This window comes from Engystomops pustulosus, chromosome 8 (assembly GCF_040894005.1).
Source record: "Engystomops pustulosus chromosome 8, aEngPut4.maternal, whole genome shotgun sequence".
Lineage (NCBI taxonomy): Eukaryota > Metazoa > Chordata > Amphibia > Anura > Leptodactylidae > Engystomops > Engystomops pustulosus.
Window position 1 is genome coordinate 33,476,324 of NC_092418.1, and position 17,476 is coordinate 33,493,799.

General features: G+C 41.4%; 1 protein-coding gene across 1 annotated transcript in view; it reads right to left on the reverse strand.

Moving 5' to 3' along the window:
* LOC140075105 (uromodulin-like) overlaps nt 1–16,484 on the reverse strand; it is a 36,857-nt gene extending 20,373 nt beyond the window's left edge. Inside the window, exons 1-6 of the mRNA XM_072120608.1 lie at nt 16,334–16,484; nt 10,121–10,180; nt 6,818–6,973; nt 4,369–4,607; nt 4,060–4,182; nt 3,100–3,280 (exon numbers count right to left, since the gene is read on the reverse strand). Coding sequence (XP_071976709.1) covers nt 3,100–3,280; nt 4,060–4,182; nt 4,369–4,607; nt 6,818–6,973; nt 10,121–10,180; nt 16,334–16,478 — 904 coding nt within the window. The 5' untranslated portion in view covers nt 16,479–16,484. The remainder of the gene's footprint in view (nt 1–3,099; nt 3,281–4,059; nt 4,183–4,368; nt 4,608–6,817; nt 6,974–10,120; nt 10,181–16,333) is intronic.
* Nucleotides 16,485–17,476: the final 992 nt, after the last annotated feature.

Below are 17,476 nucleotides of genomic sequence, written 5' to 3' on the forward strand. Positions count from 1 at the left end.
ATGCTAATAACATGGCTGGTAAGAGGTGAACAGGAAATAATATATGTATATTGTGTAGAGGACAAGAAATTGTGGATTGGCAATCAGTATAACAACATTGTTTTAGTACTTTTAGTATTAGTATATTTAGTGTTTTTTAGAATGTTCCTACCCATTGCAGTGTTCAAGGAGCTGGTGGTTAACCTTTTGGATGCAATAATTGAGTTCTGTAGCAACTGTAAGTGATGTACACCACAGTGTGAACACGAGGTGCCGTCTGTGGTGGAGGATAGTTGGGGGCCTAATCACTTGCTTATTTGACCCTACTGATGGCAAATAAGCAAATGATTAGGCCCCCTATTTTCCTAATAGGCTGCCAATGAGTAGAACTGACTGTGTATATTAAAGTGACACTTAAATGCAATTAAATTAATACATTTTCAGCTCCAACTTGAGACTCATTTAAACAAAAAAAAAAAAATAGGTAATTATTTTTATTAAAAAAGGAAACATGTTGGAAAAATAATGTAACATATAAAGAAAAAATGAAGAAAAAAAAAACGTATTGGGGCACATTTACTTACCCGACTGATGGAGTTCACTAACATCGTGCGCCCAATATCCTGTATCTGTCCCTTCCCTGCTCAGGTCCACCGGAGCTCACGATCTTCTTTCCGGTGTATGTAAGTGCATTGGTTTGCGACACAAATTGAATATTAAATCCCGCGTTCAGTCCGAATCAGTCGGATTGTTGACGGCCATGCCCCCCGTTTTCTGTCACATGAAAGTCTGCGCCGATGCGCCAAAATCCAATTGCGTGCAACGCAATCCCCTTCTAAATAGCTTTCATAGTGGCGCAAATCCCGAGAATTTCCAAAATCTGACAAAAGTGCGCTCCCTGGACCCTTAGTAAATAAGTTGCATTGTATATTACCATGTCTTTTACAAACTGGCCTATATGTGGATCACAAAATTAAGTTCCCATGGTAAAAGCCATTAAAAAATGGTAATAATTAAAAACAGAACTAAAATGTACTACTACAACTTGAATTGTGGTAACATAAAAACTTTTTCATAATCATCCAAAAGTAAAAACAAAATTAAAATCTACTGTCTCAATAACAGAATTACAATGACCTGTTGCCATTGGTGTAACTAGGTTAGGCAGTTCCCCATAGCAGGCTTCTGAATCTTGAAGGAGTTCCCAGAAATGCTTAGCAGTGGTTTCCTAGCAGCTATTTTACCCTAAGGCTGCTGCACACAGTCTCCTGTTACTCCAGATGTTGTAGAGATGTGTCTGCTGCTAGAACCTGGGTGGCATTGACCTGGTATCTAATCTGAGCTGCTGTTAACCTGCAATTTCTTAGGCTGGTGACTCGGATGAACTTATCCTCCGCAGCTGAGGTGACTCTTGGTCTTCCTTTCCTGGGCTGGTCCTCATGTCAGCCAGTTTCTTTGTAGTACTTGATGGTTTTTGCAGCTTCACTTGGGGACAACCTACAAAGTTTTCCCAATTTTTCAGACTAATTGACCTTCATTTCTTAAAGTTATGATGGCCACTCATTTTTATTTACTTAGCTGCTTTTCTCTAGCAATAATACAAATTCTATTCAGTCTATTCAGTAGGACTATCAGCTGTGTATCCACCTGACTTCTGCACAACACAACTGATGGTCCCAATCCCACTAATTAAACCTGAGAAGGCACACACCTCTTGAAGCTCATCAAGAGAATGCCAAGAGTGTGCAAAGCAGTAATCAAAGCAAAAGGTGGCTACTAGAGATGAGCGAGCACTAAAATGCTCGAGTGCTCGTTAATCGAGACAAACTTTTCCAGATGCTCGAGTGCTCGTCTCGAATAACGAGCCCCATTGAAGTCAATGGGAGACTCGAGCATTTTTCAAATGGACCATGGTTCGGGAATAAAATGTGTTAATTAATTGAAAAAGAATGTCTTCTGATAAGTGATCAGATGTATGCAAACATCTGCAATCTATTCTTCACTGTTCCGCGCGTATATTATCTCCCGACAAGTTAGCAGATGTGAAGAACAGTGAAGAATAGAATAAAAACAGTGACCACAGGATCATTTAAGTGAAAAACACAGCGAGAAACACAATGAAGAATAGATTACAGATGTTCGGCAAATCTGCTTACTTGTCGGGAGATACGCTGTCCCGGGATCCGCTGCTCTTCTTCCACTGAAGTCTCCCCGATCTCTCCGTGCTGCCCCATGTCTCCCTGCTGCCCCATGTCTCCCTGCTGCCCCATGTCTCCCTGCTGCCCCATGTCTCCTTGCTGCCCCATGTCTCCCTGCTGCCCCATGTCTCCCTGCTGCCCGATGTCTCCATGCTGCCCGATGTCTCCCTGCTGCCCGATCTTTCCGTGCTGCCGCTGACCCATGTCTCCGTGCTGCCCGATGTCTCCGTGCTGCCCGATGTCTCCCTGCTGCCCGATGTCTCCCTGCTGCCCAATGTCTCCGTGCTGCCGCTGCCCCATGTCTCCGTGCTGCCGCTGCCCCGATGTCTCCGTGCTGTTCCCCGATGTCTCCGTGCTGCCGCTTCCCCGGTGTCTCTGTGCTGCTTCCCGGTGTCTCTGTGCTGCTCCCCGGTGTCTCTGTCCTGCTCACCGTGTTCTTCAATGTGTTCTTCACACATATATATTGTTCTTCACATACTATTTTGTTCGCACCGTTCCGCGCGTATCTTCCGACAAGTAAGCAGATGTGCAGAACATCTGTAATCTATTCTTCACTGTGTTTTTCACTTAAATGATCCTGTGTTCACTGTGTTTTTATTCTATTCTTCACTGTTCTTCACTGTGTTTTTTTAATTAAATGCTCGATCTCGAGCAGGGGAAATACTCTTCCAAGCAACGAGCCGTTTCGAGTACCTTAATACTCGAACGAGCATCAAGCTCGGACGAGTATACTCGCCCGTCTCTAGTGGCTACTTTGCAACTTTTGTGCAACTTTTTTAAAAGACACTCACAAATGTCCAGACTAAATATAAATGACCCCCCCCCCCCTAAAAAGTTTTTGGATTTCTTGGAGCCAAAAAAGGCTGATCTCTAAAGGGGTTAAATTATAATATTTATGGTACAATATAATATAGATTCTTACCAAGTGGGTTATAAAGAGTCAATGAAGGGTATGAACCGGATTGCGATATGATGAGTGTAGTAAGATTTGACGGGACATAGAAACTAACTGAGGTATTATAGTATGCACTATAATTTTCAGAAAACAGGCGAGTTGTACTGTTAACTGGAATTTTCAGAAAGAAGTTGAGCAGGTCTGATACCTATGAGGGAAAATAAGATAATTTCAATATCTGAATCTCCTGGGTCCCACTACAAAATCTATAACAGAATCTCCTGCCTGGTCAAATTTTTGGAACCTCTTAAATTAATTTTAAACTTTAAAGATTAAAGGGGTTGTCCACTTTGAGCAAATAATCAATATAGATATTGTAAGGAATAGTTATATGATTTTCTAACATACTTTCAGTATCGATTCATCTCGGTTTTCTAGATCTCTGCTTGTTGTCCTACTATAGAAATCTTCTTTGTTTACTTCCAGAAGATAAAAATCTTTCCATGGTCATATGATGGGCAGGCAGGTGCGTGAGATGTTATTATCGTAGAGAGTAATCAGAGCCATCCGATACTAACAGCTTGTGCACCTGCCAGTCCATCATATGACCATAAACTCGTTTTTATCTACGTTTTTATCGACAGGAAGTAAACAATGAAGCTTCCTGTTGAATGACAAATAGCAGAGATCAAGAAAACTGTGAAGAACTGATACAGAAAGTATATTGGAAAATTGTATAACTTTTCATTACACAAACAATATTGATTATTTGCTGAAATTGGACAATCCCTTTAATGTATAAACTCACTTTATACATCATCTTAATGCAGGATAAGGAAATAACAAATAGACAGAAAGGCTTTTTTTTTGCTAATAAAGTGTATGATAAAATTGACTATTATTATTTTTATTTCTAAAATATTAAAATTTAAAAAACATTGAATGGGTTAGTTATACTTTAACCTTTTTTTTCATTTTGGTACTTACTTTATAAGGGGTTAGATAGTAATTATGAAAAAGGAGACCATAACTGCGATCAGCAATATCTTTGTAAATCTGGAAATCATAATCAGATTCACTTCCACAAGGATAGCGGGCAAAAATGAAAACCTTGTAGAGAGACAAATATAGAAATGGCGCATATATTAACATCAATACAAACTGTATATTACAAAGTACCGAACTTGACATAGTGATTTTTGTTACAACAAATCCTCTAGATTTTTAAGAGAATGGATGGAAGTGGTATCTCCAGTTGGAAAAGAAGTGGGTTTTTTTTAAGAAAAAAATTCTTACCTTCACTTTCAAAGACTCTATTAGAGAGAATATTTGGTTGACTGTATCAGTGTTATTACTGTCCTTGGCTGACCCATCTGTTACTAACACAACAAGTGAACCAAATGGGGTGACTTTTAGGGCGTCGAGTAATCCAGTCATTGCATATTCTGGACAATCACCCCCATCAGATGTATAGAGGGAATAAACATAATTTAAAAACTGTGAAGGGGAGCAGGTGGCATAAAGAGGACCAACACCTGAAATTACAAAAAATATAATAATAATTATATCCTGATAGAAATAGTTTTTTTTTCTTGGCAATGAATTTTATTTTAACAAGCAAGTTACAAAAATCATAACAGTGGGGAAATATATCAATTTGCCACAGGGTCTCCAATGTGGATGTGGACAATGTGGGGAAATATATCAATTTGCCACAGGGTCTCCAATGTGGATGTGGACAATGGATGACGTCATCAGCGGCGACAGCGCAGCATCACAGTGTGCGACGGCCAGCGTGATCTCCCGGCCAGAGAAGAGTGAAGAAGCCGCCGGGAGCCGCGATGGGGATCGGAAGCCGCCGGGAGCCGCGACGAACATCGGGACAACGGAGGGTGAGTATTAAGTTTATTTCTTCATCTGTATAGGGGCTGCTGTATACTACTGAGGGCAGACTGTATACTGATGGGGGCTGTGCTGTATACTACTGGGGGCAGTGCTGTATACTACTGGGGGCAAGCTGTATACTACTGGGGGCAGGCTGTACACTGCAAGGGGACAAGCTGTATACTACTGGGGGCAAGCTGTATACTACTGGGGGCAGGCTGTATACTACTGGGGGCAGGCTGTATACTACTGGGGACAAGCTGTATACTACTGGGGGTTGTGCTGTGTACTACTGGGGGCAGTGCTGTATACTACTGGGGGCAGGCTGTATACTACTGGGGGCAGTGCTGTATACTACTGGGGGCAAGCTGTATACTACTGGGGGCAAGCTGTATACTACTGGGGGCAGGCTGTATACTGCAAGGGGAAAAGCTGTATACTACTGGGGGCAAGCTGTATACTACTGGGGGCAGGCTGTATACTACTGGGGGCAGGCTGTATACTACTGGGGGCAAGCTGTATACTACTGGGGGCAGGCTGTATACTGCAAGGGGACAAGCTGTATACTGCTGGGGACAAGCTGTATACTACTGGGGACAAGCTGTATACTACTGTGGGCAAGCTGTATACTACTGAGGGCAGGCTGTATACTGCTGGGGGCAGGCTGTATACTACATGGGGGTTGGATGTATACTACACCCTCGGCTTATACTCGAGTCAATAGATTTTCCCAGTTTTCGGTGGTAAAATTAGGGGTCTCGGCTTATACTCGGGTCGGCTTATACTTGAGTATATACGGTATGTTAATTCTGGTGCTGTGTGGAGTTCTGCTTAGACTTACTTTAATTGGCCAAAACTGTGCATCACAAAACAAGTCTTTTTTGGAGAGGACAGTGTACAGACTATTTTCCCGCCCCACCACACCTCCATTTTCATAGACAACGCCCTTTTCCAATTGCCACATCCCCTTAGTTGGACTAGTCAGGAAAGTGTCAAAAATAAGGTCTAAAAGCCTTCGATAATTGTGGTGCACAGCTTTTTAGACAATAGGGGTCATTTATCTTATCTTATCTTTGTTTTTTGGCTAGTTTCTGTCTGTCATTTTTTCCATCTGCTTCTTTGTTAATTTATCAATCTCACTTTTTCCTTTTTTTTCAGATCTTTTTGAGATATTTGTTACAATAAATGACCCCCCCCCCCCCCCCCCAATTTGTTTTTAACTCCAATGACCAGAAGTCTGGCTCAAGTGGATTAACAAATTCCATCCAATATATAGAAGTGGAAATGGATTTTTTTTTTATAAAGGGCCGTTGCTCCTGATTACATCATCTCATCCATCCATCGATTTTGGCACCAATCTTGGGTGTTAAAGGGGTTGTCTGAGATCTGAATATATAACATTATATGTGGCTAGGATGGGACTGCCGAGGTGGCCAGTCGAAGCTGAACTCCATACCCCTGTAAACAAACAGGGACACGGCCGGCTGAGACGGCGCTGCAAGACACCGGGAGGTATAAGCCCCATCCCGGCTGCATATAATTTATTTTTCAGGTCTCAGACAACCCACTTAACCATTTAAATGCCACTGGCAATTTTGGGGAGGATTATTGCTCCCTGATGACGTCAGGTTGCAGTAATTTAAATGCTGCTGAAGACTTTGTCAGTAGTATTTAAAAAGTTGGCACCAATTTCGGTTGTTAGTATTGGGGGTTTGGGTTCAGTACATCACTAACAGTAAGTTGGCACCAAACATGGCATGAACAGAGCCTTACTCTACATACAACAGAAACACAAAAATGAGCTCTAGAGAGATATTACTCTTACTATTAGATATTAAGTCTATTAGATATTAAGTCTTACTTGGGTCATTAAATGGTATCAGTGTGTACTTCCGTGTGGCATCAGTAGTATACGCCTGAAGACGACTGATGAGAGTACTGATAACATCTTGAACTTCATATATGAAGTAATACATTGAACCAGAAGTGTCCACAGCCAAGGTAAATGAGGGAAAAGCTGCAAATACAAAGAGTTTACATTTTATTCAAATATTAGGAGATTTATTGTGATTGAATAAATTATTATTTAATGATTCAATAATAGGCTAGTAGTATATATCTAGACAGTCAGAAAAATTGCTTATGATAAATCAAGGTCATCTTTAGACTTATCTACTCTAAATTTAAACAGTATCAAACTACTGTAAGTTGTGCACCACCAAATCCCTTAATGGGGCAGATTTACTTACCCGGTCCTGTCGCGATCCAGCGGCGCATTCTCTGTCTAGGATTCGGGTATTCCGGCGATTCTCTAAGGTAGTGCGCCCGATGTCCACCAGGTGTGGCTGCTGTGCTGAAATCCGCTGGAGGTCGCCGGAGTTCGCAGGAGTTCGCGGTTTTGCCGAATCCGTCAGGTTTTCCAATGGCCACGCCCCCCGATTTCCCTCATGTGAAAGCCGGCGGCGATGCGCCACAATCCGATCGCGTTCACCAAAATCCAGGGGCAATTCAGGGAAAGATTGCGCAAATCGGAAAAATACGGGAAACCCGATGAAAATGTGTGAATCGGACCCTTAGTAAATGACCCCCATTGTGTCTGTATTAAGGCAATACAGGGACTCCTCTTATCTTCAAAGCATTAGAAACGCCTTCCCTAATGAGTATCTAGAGATCCACTATAATAGACCTTACATAAGTATAACCAGCACAATACAGTACCAGGTATATGTGTCATAACACAATAAGAACATGAAAAACTCAAGCTGTTTTGCTCCGTAGAAGGTTAATGGGGCTGCTAACACTTTGTCCCAGTCTCTTGATGACTTTTATGCAGTGAAACATCAGCAACATATTTGTTTTTATTGCACTTTCTTACAGACACATTAACTTATTTTTAATGCTTCCAAGCCATTTACCTTCAAAGTCATAAGAAAATGAGACTAAAAATGGCATTTTTTTCCTGAGAAGAGTCAGGCTAAGAGGCTGGCCATCTGTATCTTGGGTTCTAATGTATCTTTGGTTCTGGTATCAGATAAAAGACAAGAAATGTATCTCTCAAACATCATATTTGTGTGATCTACAGAGCCGAAGATATGGACAGGTAAAGGCAGAGTTGGGAAATAGTAATCTGCAGATCCAGTTCCCGCCTTTTGTCTTTGTCTCCCTGTATCTCAGGTTCTATAGCGCACAGAACCATAAGGCACATGAAAAATGAGATTCTATTATTTAATCGTATACCACAACCATTGTTTTTACTGCTATTGAACCCAATGTATAGGTACCTAAAGTGACACTTCCCCTTACTGCCTCTCTGCCTGACTCGTCTCTACATAAGTTGGGGGAGGCTTAGGGGCTACGGGGGTGGCATAGTTTTAGATGCCCATCAATGAGACTTTATAGTACCTGTAAACATGGTATCAGATTAAACATGAGAGCTTGTGGTCCTGTGAGCTACAGTGCTACCTGAGACATCTCCTTCACTAATTTTGGTGTGAATTTAATTGACTGGGCCATATATTGGTGAGAATCCATGGTCTATGACTTGTGTTGATACAAACTGCAAAGTTTAGGTTCGTACTCAACCAAACTGGACCCAACCCAAACTTCATAAGCAGTTTAGGGCAGGGTTCAGATTTACTAGTGGTAGACAGTCACCGCTTGCATGCTCGTTACCTTGGGGGGTCTTGGGCACCTCTTTTATTATTCTTTTTAAGCTTGCTTTTGTGGAGTAATCCACTTTTTAAAAATATGTAAACGAGCCAGAGGCGTTCCGGGCGACGTCACCCAATCACCTTCTGGCTGCGGCTACTCATCTATTATTTACGCCCCTGTAATCAATATTCACTGCTTGTTCCTCCCATTTGCGCTGTAGACAGTAGTGACGTCACCGGCTGTCTGCAAGGCTAGCAAGAGGAACAAGCAATGAATATTGATTACGGGGGAGTGAATAATAGATGAGTGGCCAAAGCCAACAGACGCCTGGGTGACATCGCCCGGAGCGCCTCCGTCTCATTTTCATATTTTTACACAGTCGATTTCTTCACAAAAAGAATCTTTAAAAGTAAAATATAAAAGAGGTGCTCAAGACCCCATAAGGTAAGGAGCATGATAACGGTGACAGTCTACCACCAGTAAATCCTGTATCCTTTAATGCCTGCGAGGCATTAACTATTTAATCTTTCACTATCACTATCCTGATGGTGTGGCCCTCCCCAAAATGCCAAAATCTAACTCAGCAATTTGAATGCTGCTGACCACTTTGCCAACTGCATTTAAATAGTTAACACCCAGGGGTGTTACATGATTGAGTCTGAACCAAAACCTGAACAGGTTTTTAAAATTCAGATCCACTCATCCCTAGCTATGACCACCGTCAATTAAAACATGTGTTCTGAAATATTCTCTATAGTGCTATTGAATTTTACGAAAACATGAAGGGGGCGTTCCGGTGCTCAGTCAGACTGCGCGCAAAATTTACATTTAATGGGGGTCATTTACTAAGGGCCCGATTCGCGTTTTCCCGACGTGTTACCCGAATATTTCCGATTTGCGCCGATTTCCCCTGAATTGCCCCAGGATTTCGGCACACGCGATCGGATTGTGGCGCATCGGCGCTGGCATGCACGCAATGGAAATCGGGGGGCGTGGCCGGACGAAAACCTGACAGATTCGGAAAAACCGCCGCATTTTGAAAATGCGTAAGTAAATCTGCCCCAATGTCTGACAGAATTGTGTTGCTAAAGGTGTAAAAAAAAGTGCATCAGATTCATGCAGAATGTGCGCCAGAAATCCTGAATCTGGCGCCCCCTGCACACTATACAGGTAACTGCACATAGTACAGATTGCACTGTTCTTAGTAAATGTGACCCATAATGTTGCTCATACTCCCTATAAAGTATCTTTAGGGGAATCGAATGAATAGGAAATTACATTTTAATAAAGAAATTATGAGAAATCATGAGACTCATATCCTGGTGCAGGGGATATTATGTACATATGACCTGTAGGTAAAATGTGATTCTGTGTATACAATGTATTTGCACTGTATCTTATACCTGCTGTTAATCTTTCTCTAAGCACAGGCTACCGCATGATAGACAATGGTGATATGCTTACATTTCCCCTTATCTACACATCTTATCTACACATCTATCTCCTCTTTTACCTGATTTTGCGGCGTCGCATGACAAGTTATAAGCATTGCTGCTGCTGGCGAAATAATAACCTGGAAATAAAAAGAAAGAACCGTAAGGTGACTGACCCAAATAAAAAGTTACATAAAACTAAGTGCCTTACATAGTAAAGAAAAAGTAAAAAAGAGAAAATGATCCATCAGATCTTTGCCACACGACATTATAAATGAAGGCTTCAGGATTGGAAAAAAATTCCATTTTTGTTGCATTCAGTATACATTACATGCCCAAGCAAGTTTTATTAAAAGTTTTATGCTCAATTTTAATTTTTTTTAAATTATTTTTCTATTTTTAGGACCCCTAGGATGCTTTAATCCTAGGGAGTGTCATCATTCCTACCATATACTCCAATACTATATTGCAGTATATTGAGTAAATGCTAAGAATAATGCCATCAACACCCACCATGTATGAAGAGGGTTCAAGCCCTGAGCCCGCCTCATACCCCCTTTATGGGATTATGATGTACATATAGATCATAATACGTGAAGGGGTTAATTTGGCCTGGTTAAAGGTTGATATAGGGCTATAGCGGGCACCAAATCCCCATTCCATAAGGATTTATGAGTGGTTTAGTGTCCCAAGTATCCCTGATAGGCAACCTTTAAAAGGGGGTTACACCAGGTTGTATCAACAGGAATGTGCATTCCAATCAGATCATTTGAGGTCCCCACAGATCACAGAAATAGGAATCCCATTGCCACCAATGAATCGGGTGACAGCTCAAGCAATTCAATGTCTATGGGAGTACCGTAAATTGCTGAGCACAGCGCTAAGAGGAATAGAGGATAGGAAGAGGAGAAGAGGAAGATCCGGAGAAGGAGATACTGAAAGTGTCAATAGAGTGAAGCATCCTGAGGAGGAGCTGGTGGTCCACAGTATTCAACGCTGCCGAGAGATCCAGAAGAACAAGGAGTGAATAGTCACCTTTGGATTTAGCAGTGAGGAGATCATTGGAGACTTTAGTAAGAGTGGTTACAGTGGAATACATAGAATGGAAACCAGATTGCAGGGGGTCAAGAAGGGAGTAAGCTGAGAGATAGCGGCCCCCGATTTGTGTCGCCAAAATCCGATCACGTACACAATCCCAGCACAGACACCTGTTACATACCTGTGCAATCCCTGAAAACGTTGGAAAGTCCAACGAAAGTGAGTAGCACAACTCATAGTAAATAAGCCCCAATATATTTGTCTACTACAGAGTTTTATATGTAGGTTAAATTATTTTATGTTTCCAATAGTTTCCAAAAAAAGACTTCCAATGTAAACTATCATTTTACATATTAAATGTTTCAAATACAGTTCAAAAAATCCCTGAAATAACTGGGAAGTGAATTGACCCTTTACCCCTTGCTAGACCTTCTCAGCTTTTACATCAGCCAAAACATTACAATTTTTCCCTTCACAGACATGTATGAGGGTTTAACCTTTGCAGGACAATTTGCACTTCCTCATGACAGGTACAATATACTAGGGAGTTCAGAATGGAGCTTTATGAAAAAATAACATACTATCTATACACACTGGGGCACATTTACTTACCCGTCCCGTCGCAATCCACGAGGTGCGTTGTCCGACAGGGATTCGGAGCTGCCGAGATTCACTAAGATTGTGCGTCCAATTTCCTGAATGTGTCGCTTCCCCTTTGAGGTCCGCCGGAGTTCACCTTCTTCTTCCCGATGCATGTAAGTGCATGGCTTGCGACACAATTTTGAATGTTAAATCCCATGCGTTGTCCGAATCCATCAGATGGTCGACGGCCACGCCCCCCCCCCCAATTTGTTTCACGTGAAAGCCAGCGCCGATGCACCAAAATCTGTGACAAAAAGCCCTTCTAAATGCAACACACATCGGAAATCGTCGGATATTCCAACGACAGTGCGGTCCGCGGACCCTTAGTAATTGAGCCCCTATAGGTCAGTGTGGTCACAGGAATATCACATTTAATTAGTTTTTATTGAGGTTGTCCAGCCTTTACAAAAACTAAAAAAAATAACTTGCTTACCTTCTCCATCACGCTGGCTGACAACGGCTTGGGACATTGGGAGTGGCAGAGAAGGAAAGCCTTTTTTTTTTTTTTGGTCTTTACAGCCGCAGCTGGATGAATCATTAATACTTCAAAGGAAACCTATCATGAGGAATCTACTAACAGAAGTAGATCTGATGGTAGATTCCTCCTGCTGCCTCTGCCCTAATCTGTAATATAATAATCTTGAAACCTAATTTGTTATGAACATTTTTTTAGTAATATGGAAATTACCTGCAGAGGCTACTGAGGCTCCCAGTCTCCGGCCGGGCTAGTACACGCCCCAGTAGCCTCTGCAGTTCATTTACAAATTTCTAAAATGAAGGTTTCAAACAAGTTAGTTTCCAGGATCATTATATTACAGATCCATGTTCAATAGCAAGAAAACCTGTCTCCAGGTTTTACCCCACTAAACTATCCGACCCCTCGGGTACGATATGAAATGTCCTTTCTAGAACTCCCTCTTTTATGTGAAAATTCACTAGTTTACCTATAAAAAATATCCCCAAAAGTCAGGTAAATATATCTTTCCCATCCCAATCGTATGAGCTACAGAACTGGACATACAGTAAAAAATAAGGCGGAACTGGATCTTTATCTGCAGCTTGCTGTCTGTATCTGTGGTTCTGAAGCTCACAGAGCCACAAGCCTGATGTGATCCAAAAGATGATATTCTTATCTTTTTATGTGACACCAGGAGAAGGTTTTAGGTGTTAAAGACCCAAAGATACAGCCTTCTGTAGTGATCTTCCCCCTGCAGCCTCTAAACTTGGCACGTAAAAATGAAATGAGAACAGTCATATTTGTCTGACTTTGGGGAATATTTATTTATTGGAAATGGGTGAGATTTCACATAACAATTCTAGAAAGAACATTTCATCCTCTACTTGAGGGGGCTGGTAGTTTCATGGAGTAAAACCTGGTGACAGATTCTCTTTAAGATTTTATATTTTAAGATTATTTATATTTGGAAAAAGAAATTTTTTAAATATGACGTTAAGGACTTCAAAGTCCACAGTTGATTCATCACAAAGAGTGTCATTTACTAAGGGCCCGATTCGCGTTTTCCCGACGGGTTAACCGAATATTTCCGATTTGCGGCGATTTCCCCTGAATTTCCCCGGGATTTTGGTGCACGCATCGGCGCTGGCATGCACGCGACGGAAATCGGGGGGCGTGGCCGAACGAAATCCCTACGGATTCGGAAAAACCGCCGCATTTTTAAAAAAAAATCTGCCGCGAAGCTTGCACTTACCTTCACTCAGCCCGGCTCGGTGAACTCCAGTGCGTTCCGATGCTTTTCAGCGCAGCAGCGCCACCTGGTGGATGGCGGAGGAACTACTTTAATGAATCCTGGCCGGACCCGAATCCAGCGCAGAGAACGCGTCGCTGGATCGCGAATGGACCGGGTAAGTAAATCTACCCCAAAGTGTTTGCTGCCAGAAAGGTAGCAACAATTGTCTTTTACAGGCGGTCCCCTGTCTGGATCTGGATCTACAATTATAAAATGTACCGTTTTGACTTACATACAAATTCAACTTAAAGAGAACCTACCACCACGAATCTACCTATAAAGGTAGATCGGGTGGTAGGTGGATGTAAGGGACGTGAGGAGAGCTCTTTTTAGAGCTAATCCTCACGTCCCCGCTAACTTTTGGGAAACTTTATTAACCTAATATGTAAATTTAGTTATGCGGCTACTGGGGCGTGGAGTAGCCGGCACGAGGCTACACACATTACTCCTCCTACCCTGTTGTGTCCGGCGCTCCGCTCCTCGTAGCTGCGCGCCCTCGTCCGATATGATGGCGTTCTGCGCATGCGCAGAACGCCGGCTGAGCAGTCCCAGCTCCGAGGCCGGAGCTACTGCGCATGCGCAGTAGCCGGCTTGTCAGACGAGGGCGCGCAGCTACGGGGAGCTGCGCGCCGCACACAACAGGGTAGGAGGAGTAATGTGGCTACCGGGGCGTGGAGTAGCCGCGCTGTGTAGCCTCGTGCCGGCTACTCCACGCCCCAGTAGCCGCATAACTAAATTTACATATTCGGTCAATAAAGTTTCCCAAAAGTTAGCGGGGACGTGAGGATTAGCTCTAAAAAGAGCTCTCCTCACGTCCCTTACATCCACCTACCACCCGATCTACCTTTATAGGTAGATTTGTGGTGGTAGGTTCCCTTTAAGAACAAACCTCCGGAGCCTATCTTGTACGTAACCCGGGGACTGCCTGTACTTACCGTATATTCCGGCGTATAAGACGACTTTTGAAGACAGAAAAATCTTCTGTCTTCTCTGGGGTCGTCTTATACGCCGGTAATCCCGACCGCCCGCCGTGTATTCACTCTCCATAGCCGGTAAGTCTTTGCTGCATATTGCACAGCGACAGCGTGGGCTGCCGGCAAAGCACTGGGATCGCCACTCCCCGTGACGTCATCGGGGGCGGCGATCCGTCTCCATGGTAGCCTCGGGTCTTCCGAAGACCCGAGGCTATTTAGTTTTAACCCCTTCATTACAATGTGCTGATAGCACATTGTAATGAATGAGGAGGAAAATCCCCATATACTGCCATACTGTAGTATGGCAGTATATGGTAGGATCGATCAGACAACCTAGGGTTAAAGTACCCTAGGGAGTCTGAAAAATAGTATAAATAAAAATTAAAAAAAGTTTAAAAAAATGATAATAATAAAAAAACCTAAAATTTCAAATCACCCCCCTTTCCCTAGAACTGACATAAATATAAATAAACAGTAAAAATCATAAACACATCAGGTATCGACGCGTCCGAAAATGCCCGATCTATCAAAATATGTTAACGGTTAGCGCCCAAAGTCTATAAAAAGTGATCAAAAGGTCGTACAGTCCTAAAAATTATATCATTGAAAATATTATCAAATTTCGCAAAAAATTACACAACCCACAGATCCGTACACCTAAGTATAAAAAAGTTATTAGCGCCAGAAGATGGCAAAATCAAAAAAATAATTTTTGTACAGGAGGTTTTCATTTTTGTAAATGTATGAAAACATTATAAAACCTTTATAAATTTGGTATCCACGTAATCGTACCAACCCAAAGAATAAAGTAGACATGTCATTTGGGGCGCTCAGTAAAAGACGTAATATCCAAGCCCACAAGAAAATGGCGCAAATGCGTTTTTTCACCATTTTCATTGCATTTGGAATTTTTTTCCCGCTTATGAGTACATGGCATGGAATATTTATTAAAATAAAAATTTAAGGTACAGTATGGTAACATTTACAGTAAAATGGACGATGGTAATGTTGTTGTTGTATGCCTTATGTTTATGAGCGACAGTTTTCCTGCTATATACCTGCATGTTGTAAGAATTTAAATTAAAAAAAGGACCATGTTAAATTCAAATCTGTTTTTTTTTTAATTTTTACCGGTGTTTTGTATGCGTTGGAAAAGGGGTAGTCTTATACGGCGAATATATCTTAAACTCTATATTTTAAACAGGAAAGTAGGGGGGTCGTCTTATACACCAGGTCGTCTTATACGCCGCAATATACTATGAATATGGATTAGAGTTAAATTTTTAAAACGTATTGGAGTACAGGCAGTCCCTAGGTTACATACAAGATAGGGTCCGGAGGTTTGTTCTTAAGTTGAATTTGTATGTAAGTCGAAACTATATATTTTATAATTGAAGTTCTAGACAAATTTTTTCCTTTTGTCCCAGTGACAAATTTTTAATTTTTTTGCTGTAATTGGACCAAGGATTATGAATAAAGCTTTATTACAGACACCTTACAGCTGATCATTGCAGTCTGGGACTAAAGTAAAGCATCCAGAGAGCTTCACCAGAGGTCACAGTGGGCAGAGGGGTCCGTCTGTAACTATGGGTTGTCTGTAAGTCGGGTGTCCGCCTGTACAATTAATATAAAATTTATTATACATGAATCACTACTGATTTGCAAAATTGCGTAAACTTTACCTTTCTAGGTTGCTGTTTGTACAAGAAAATAACTATAAAGTAAAGCTGTAAATAATAAAACAGATGTAGTACGTATATAATATAAAGCATTAACATTTTTGTCCATGAAGATTTGGTAAAATGTGCTGTCAAATGCTGATAACAGAAGACTGAACATAATATGATATTTACATGAAAGCTTTCATCCATTGCTGCTATACTGTACATACCAGTAGTATTGGGGGGTGACAAATATGAAGAGTTTGAAGGTCTTGTTGTAGCTGGGTACATTGTGGTGTTTGATGCAGATGTGGATAATATCGGGATAGAACACAATGTAAGAATATACAGCGAGAAGATAATGCGATGCTCCATGATCAAGTCCAGCTAACTGTATTTGTCATGTGTAAAAGAGGTGGCAATATTTATATATGTGCTGCACCTAGTGATGTGCGCAAAACTTGTAAAACCACATAATTTCAGGTTTTACAAGGAAGCAATGAATATGAGAATATATGATATGCACTGTATGTGCACCTGTTATAATAACAATGGAAGCATTGTAAGCTATTGTCTCCTTTTTTGAAATGACAAAAGCAAAGATTTCAAGGCTTACACCCTATGCCATAGGTTCTGTAATGTATAAAAGTGTGCTTGACTCTAGTAGAAAAATGAGTAGCCCTCATGTAACTTTTATTATAATCAAATGTAAGTCAGCTCAAACATCAAAAGAGTTAGGCTCAAATTTCCCACAAAATAAGATAGAGAACAGATACAACAACAATAGTAAATTTTATGATCCATTAAACTAGCAGCCCCCTCCGATAGGATATGAAATGTCCTTTCTAGAATTCACTCTGTTATGGAAAATCTCCCCCGTTTACCTATTAAAAAAAATCCCCTCCAAAGTAATTTGGGAATGAACAGAGAAAAGTCATTTTTTGCCTGAGATGAGTCAAGTTTAGGCGCTGCAGGGAATGTGTCACTTCAGGAAAATACAGTACCCAGAAACTTACTAATGATATCTTATTAAATATAAGAATCTCATCTCTGCTCACTTTCACCGGAGTTTGGAGAAGAGGTTTGTATAGTTAAAAGGGCAATAATTTGGCATAAAAGAGGAAATGTTACAAATCATATTTCATACCCTACCCCAATGGGGTAAAATCTAGTTTTACTGGTTCCCTTTAAAGCGATGGGCAGCATGTATGAAGAGCAGTTGAAGACATTTGTCTTTAGTGCCCTTAATATTTGTTATCCTTCCTTCTAAAATCAACATTTAAAATTATGCTAATAAGCTTGAAAGGCTACTGTGGCAGTTCCCAGCTCTCCTTCATGTTGCAGGTTCACAGGCTGTTACACTGTCTTACCCT